This window comes from Clupea harengus, chromosome 4, assembly GCF_900700415.2.
Source record: "Clupea harengus chromosome 4, Ch_v2.0.2, whole genome shotgun sequence".
NCBI classification, from domain to species: Eukaryota; Metazoa; Chordata; class Actinopteri; order Clupeiformes; family Clupeidae; genus Clupea; species Clupea harengus.
In genome coordinates this window covers 5638132-5644486 of record NC_045155.1, presented here as the reverse complement: position 1 = coordinate 5644486, position 6355 = coordinate 5638132, and the positions used below count along the sequence as shown (strand labels likewise).

Here is a 6355-nt window from a genome sequence, read left to right as displayed (position 1 = left end):
TTTTTTTTTTTTTAAGTACCCAATATGATGTTTCCCATTTGAATATTATACATAGAGTATTCGATAGGGATTAAAAAATAATATTAATAAATATACTAATCCACCGCATAAAAAATGACAACGGTCACTCCCATACTATAGATTGTAGGTGGATTTTGCTGTAGATCTAGAATAGATTACAAACATTATGTATTATGTGCCATTTCTCTTCCAGTACAATAGGGGGCAATCAGGGGGTTGCTCTCCTACAAACATCATACTTGAAGAAGGAATTGCGCGTGCGCACTGGAATGTTACGTTCGTCTTGAAAATGGCTGGAACGTTTGCTGTGGCTGGGGAAGTGTTTGTAGATGCTTTGCCTTATTTTGATCAGGGATACGATGGTGCTGGAATCAGAGAGGCGGTAAGTGTCCATGAGATGCTTTGTCCCACTTCCCTTTACCTCGAAAAAAACACAAAAGTCCCGCTAAAAATAGTTCCACAATAGTTCCATGCGTTGGTTAGCATCTCACAGAGCCTGGGCAGTGCTAACGTTCAGTGTTATTAGATGCATTTGATAATCGTGTTTCTGTTTGATGATGTATTTGTTATATGTGGCGTGATGGCGGTAATACAGATATTAGTTTATATCTATTCTCAAAAGACTGGCAGCTTTCTTCGCGTATTATCATTGCCTTAACGTTACGGAGCTGGCTAGCAGATACATGTTTTTGGTCTACTTACTGTGCTGCCTATTTTGTATTGGCGATGTTACAGGTAGGTTAACTAACATATACATCTTAATGTTAGGCTGCTGCCTTGGTGGAAGAGGAGACGAGAAGATACCGACCCACCAAAAACTACTTGAGCTACCTGCCAACCCCTGATTTTGCTACTTTCGAAGTAAGTACTGCTAAAACGAGCGGTAATTAGACTTTTGCAGTGCTAAAGTTCTACATGATTTCCGCACCTCTCCTATGAATTCAATTTATACAACCTGTCTCATTAATACAATCTTGCATCACATAATTTTTTGTGCAGACAGAGATAATGCGGAATGAGTTTGAGAGACTTGCAGCACGTCAGCCCATGGAACTGTTAAGCATGAAAAGGTAGCTGAGAAAAAACACCTGCCAGTATCAACAGAAAAGATGAATTTAGTCCAGTTTATTTCTATTGACAACAGAAAACATTGCATTCAAATATTTTCCCCCGGTTCTTGTTGTGATTGATTGACCTTTTATGGACTTCCTTGGTGCACCTTCACAGATATGAACTCCCAGCTCCTTCATCTGGACAGAAGAATGACATCACTGCTTGGCAAGAGTGTGTCAATAACTCCATGGCCCAGCTCGAGCATCAGGCTGTTCGTATTGAGAATTTAGATCTCATGGGACAGTATGGAACTAATGCCTGGAAAGCTTATAATGAGTGAGTGCCTAGCTTTTAACCTTTGACCATGACCTGTCTTTACGTTCCTCCTCTCGAAGAATCCATGTGTCTCCTTTGTGTTTTGTTACACCATTACAAGGTTCCAGAGATAGTCTGTGCACTGAATAAATTGAGTTTCTTCGTTTTACCTTTTAGCCCTCTGTATCGTTCCTTGAGCTTGGAGGCATGACTGTGTTAAATCCCTCATTGATTCCTTTGTGTGACCTTTAACAATCTAAGATTTTTGTTGTTGTTGTTGTTGTTGCTGCGTTGTGTCCTAAGAATTTAATTGTTCAGAATGACCTTGTGTTATACGGTGTACTTGATAAATAAAACACTTTGACTTTTGCATTTATAGTAACCTGGCCTTTATGATTGAAACGGCTCAAAAGGAGTTACAGAAATTAAGGTAAGAGTTTTATCTTCAGTTTTACCTCTTATTTAATTTGTGGATAGTTTTTGTCACCACAATAGTTTGTGTTTCTGATCCTCACAGAAAACAGGTTCAGGATCTCAACTGGCAAAGAAAGAATGACCAGCTTGCTGGAGGTGGTAAACTCCGAGAACTGGAGTCAAAGTGAGTTTTCCCTATTAAATACATACATTTACATTACATTTACATTTAGTCATTTAGCAGACGCTTTTATCCAAAGCGACTTACATATGTGCGACTTACAATGTATACACATTTTACATTTTACACTGATGGCACACTGCACATCAGGAGCAATTAGGGGTTCAGTGTCTTGCTCAAGGACGCTTCGACAGGGAATCGAACTAGCAACCTTCTGATTACTAAACGACTTCTCTACCTCCTGTACCACTGTCGCCCATACACCACACAAAGTCTAAACGCTCATGTGTTAGTAAGTAAGTAAGACTTTATTTATATAGCACATTTCATACAAGAGTTGCAGTTCAAAGTGCTTTACATAAAATCAATAAAAACAAGCAGCAAGAGCAATGCATGGAGTAAGAAGGAAAATAATGCAGATATAGGACATTTATCGACATCATATCAGAACCTGATGTTCCAATAGGCTTCTTGGATTACTATAGTCTCGTTACAGAATCATGATAAAAGTAATAAAACCCTTCTGCCTGGTCTCTAACTTCCCGCCTGTCTGTGGGAGCAGTAATTGACCATTAACGCCCAGCCTCAGCTAGTGGGGCGTAGAAAGTAAAAAGGATTTTAAATCTTTAGCTCAGTCGGAACCATAGTGTTGCTTAATAGATTCTGTTAAACATAAAAAGCTTGTGTTTTCAGTAGGTTGAACTGTAGCCTGGTGCATTGTAACCTCACTAGTTACACACTGAGCAGTCTGTAAAAGTAAATGAGACAACGAGAGACACAGCCCTGCTGAATAACCAGCATTCAAAAAGTCTGCCGGTGACTAAATGTTTTTTTGTCTTGATCACACAGTTGGGTGTCTTTGGTGAGCAAAAACTACGAGATTGAACGGGCCATCGTGCAGCTGGAAAATGAGGTGGGGCAGCTTAAACAACAGCAGGGAGACGAGAACAAGGAGAATATTCGCCAGGACTACTAGAACCGGGAAGCATTTTCGACTGGAGGATCTAGAGGCTGGCATGTTCACTGGGATGGCCATCAGCAGAGTACATACTCACCTCTGGAGCACAGGAAGGACAGAGCTGGACCTTTTTCTATTTGAAGCTGACTAAACTTGGTCAAGATTGTTTTTTCATTCAGAGCATGTTTGTAGGGGGTCCCTGTACAAAATAGTGTCCAGTCTTTCTAAATCATTTTGTTGTCTACTGAAGACAGTACTGATTATCCAGACGTTTTGTGAGGCAAAGCTGAAGCTTATGGCTTGTGGATATTTGCAAGGGACCTTCACCGAACATTTTTTTTTTTTTTTTACAATTAGTGTTGTAAATGGTAACTCTCAAATTGTCACAATCGGTGGGTGTAATAATTAACCATAAATGTCACTGCTTTGTCTCTTGTACAGAAAAAAAAACAATTTTCATTCTTTTTTTTAAGTAAGTGGAATAGTTTTATTTTATACATCATTGCAATAAAAGTGTGACGTCGGTTGACCTGGCTTGTATTCTACCACCTTGAGGCATAGCTGTCGTGGCGGTTCTTATCCACATTTTGTGATTTCATCCTTCAGACAGGCTGTTCAACTTGTTATCTATGCACTTAGTCCATTTGGCATTTTGAAATTGGGTTCATTATTTTGGAGAATGTTCAAATTCAAAATCCCTTACTGTAGTTTTCTGGCTGTCTACCTTTTAATGTGTCATTCAGGGCTGTGAGTATAACTTGATAAGAGTGATGATCCATTGTGGTTGGGAAAGTATATGTTGCTTCAGTTCTTAGATTTGGATTGGTTTGTTTACTTACACCTATAATTTAAAGAATATTAGGAACTGATGTAGTACCATACAAATTCTGTCCTGCTTTGGTAATTTGCCTTAAAATTGGCCACTAGGAGGTGCTATAATTGAGTTTTTTCTGTTTCACACGAGTGAACTAAAGAAATGAAAAATGTGCAGCTCACACAATTGTCAAGTCAAATTTATTTATAAAGCACATTTAAAAACAGCTCATGCTGACCAAAGTGCTGTAGAAGAAAAAAGAAAGAATACATTTTAGAAGACTACAAGCAATGGTCTTGTGATATACAGAAGCATTTGTGCAAAACAACTCAAATGTACACCTGCTGTATCAGAAAACACGCAAATACGTGTGATCCCTTAACTGAATCACTTCTATCCAGCTGGAGAATAGCCAGACAAACGTTACGAGATTCTTGTAGTATATATAACACAGCTTAACAAATAAAGACTTTTAGCTTAAATTACACCAGCTGTGCTTAGACATGCACAAATGCTGAGACCATTACTCAATTCACAAACATGTGAAAGATACAAGGTAAGCCTTTGACTAGGCCATCACATAAGGAAGCAGTGCATTCAAATATCTTAACCATACCATAGAAATCACATGGCCTAAAGTAATTTATAACTTTTTTTTGATAGGGGACAAAGCAACCATGCCATCAGTTGTAAATAACGACACCAGAAAACTGAATGAAAATCTATTCGCACTTGGTGATTTAGATCCTCCTGGAGATAATGTTATGCTTTAAACATTTCCGCAGAGCCCCATAAGCAATTTCCTTGAACGGTTGATGAAGCACTTCTGTCTGAAGTGTCCTGTTCCTTAAGTGTTTGTCATGCTTTTAGGCAGATGGTAGCTAATTAGACAATGTGGTGTATATTTTACAGACAGTTCACAAGAGTCATATAGAGTAGAGCAGAGGACTCTTCCTCCTTCTTTGACTCAAAGTCTTCTTCATTTCATAATCTCAAAAGGGACCACTTATTATTTCATAGCTAGGCTGTCCTCTAAACAACAATTAATAGGAATAAAAATGAAATAGATGAACAAAAGTTTAAAAAAAAAGAAAGAAAAAGCAACAGTATCATATAAAGAACAATAGATACAACCAAACTATAAACTAATATCAAGGTTATAACAATAAAGTGATATGCAAATGAAAAGTGAAATGAACTGTTAGAAATGCATTTTTAAATGGGGTTTAACAGTGGCGATAGAACATTTTAGATAGTTGGAAAGAGGTCAGGGTAGGGTATAGGATCAGCCAGGAAAACACATATCCCCCCTTTTTTGTCCTTGGTCATAAATGCATTAAAAGTTATTAGTTCCATTTTAATGGTAATTCTGAAACAGATGGTGTAGTGGAAAACGTGAGTGATTAAAATAATATCAAAAATCAAGGATGAAGATTAGTTAATTAATCACATCATACTTTTGTATATCCAATATGGTAGTCTGATAAAACAATAATGATTAAGACACTGAAAATAGTTTACATTATGCACAAATTATGTGTGAAGCATAATAAAATCAGTGTCATCAGAAGAGCAAAAGGCCGTGGGCTTTCCAAAAGTGGCCCGTCCTTGACCCGTCCAGGTGGGTCTCCTGCTGGGCTCATGGGGATGGGCTGAGGCTCTGCTGGCCCGACCTTGACTCCGTTATCTTTCGATAGACTGTAGGTGGGCTGCTTTCCAGACAAGTGGGTCTATAAAAAAATAGAAGGGGCCGAAGCCAAGACCAAGCAGGAGGAGCTCCCAGGGGGTATAAAAAGGATGGAAATGAAAGTGTAAGTTTAGTTGAGTCCCAGGACTTGCTCAGGTTTATGTGTTGGTGCATAAAAAGGATCCAGACTGATATCTTGGCTCGAGTCTGGTACATTTCTCACAACAATGGGCAACCAGTGCAGTGAGACAAATTGTTTTTGGGGCCTAATCGGAGTTAAGCTGTGGAAAGTTTCGAACGTGTGATTTGTTACATCACTCATTACAACAGTCAAAGGCTTATCTAACCTGTTGGCTTACCTAAAGGATACCGTATCATCACCTGCTAAAAATATATGTTATGTTTGTGAAAGATCTGATCCTGGGGTAACAATTAAAAAGTGTCCAAAACTGCGCCTTGCGGCACACCATGACTCCAGATGGGGAAAGAGAAAAACACATACTCAAACTCACTCAACATAAACTGGGAATTTCCAGTTAGACGAATAGATCCTAATTGTTATAAAATGTGTTATTTAATAGACTCAGTCTTTTGAGTAAGTGATTAGTAGTATTACTAGGTCTATCCATTGTGACCTAGACCAGGGGTTTTCAACCAGGGGTCCGTGGCCCCCTGGTGGTCCGCGACGGCATTGCAGGGGGTCCGCGACATGTTTACCTAAATTTCCCTCAGGATTAATAAAGTATCCATCTGTCGGCGGGGAAAACGCATCTGCGTATTGAAACCGGAAGTCGTCACTTAACTCCGTTTGATTAGGACCTTTACTTTTTAGTTGAGAAGTTGTGTTGATCGCCTGATATGCAAACGATCGGTTTTCTTTAAATTATTATTATTTTTGTGAAGTTATATGGC

General features: G+C 38.8%; 1 protein-coding gene across 1 annotated transcript; it reads left to right on the top strand.

Moving 5' to 3' along the window:
* The first annotated feature begins 243 nt into the window (after nt 1-243).
* bcas2 (BCAS2 pre-mRNA processing factor) lies at nt 244-3487 on the top strand. The gene is made up of 7 exons (XM_012815664.3): nt 244-403; nt 790-882; nt 1021-1091; nt 1249-1410; nt 1769-1819; nt 1907-1987; nt 2834-3487. The coding sequence occupies exons 1-7, from the start codon at nt 311-313 to the stop codon at nt 2958-2960; spliced, it is 678 nt and encodes a 225-aa protein (XP_012671118.1). The 5' UTR covers nt 244-310; the 3' UTR covers nt 2961-3487.
* The last annotated feature ends 2868 nt before the right edge of the window (nt 3488-6355 follow it).

Coding starts and splice junctions, on each gene's coding strand:
- bcas2 (XM_012815664.3), top strand. CDS start 311: ATGGCTGGAACGTTTGCTGTGGCTGGGGAAGTGTTTGTAGATGCTTTG. Junction 404..789: donor GTGCTGGAATCAGAGAGGCG/GTAAGTGTCCAT, acceptor TCTTAATGTTAG/GCTGCTGCCTTGGTGGAAGA. Junction 1,988..2,833: donor CTCCGAGAACTGGAGTCAAA/GTGAGTTTTCCC, acceptor TTGATCACACAG/TTGGGTGTCTTTGGTGAGCA.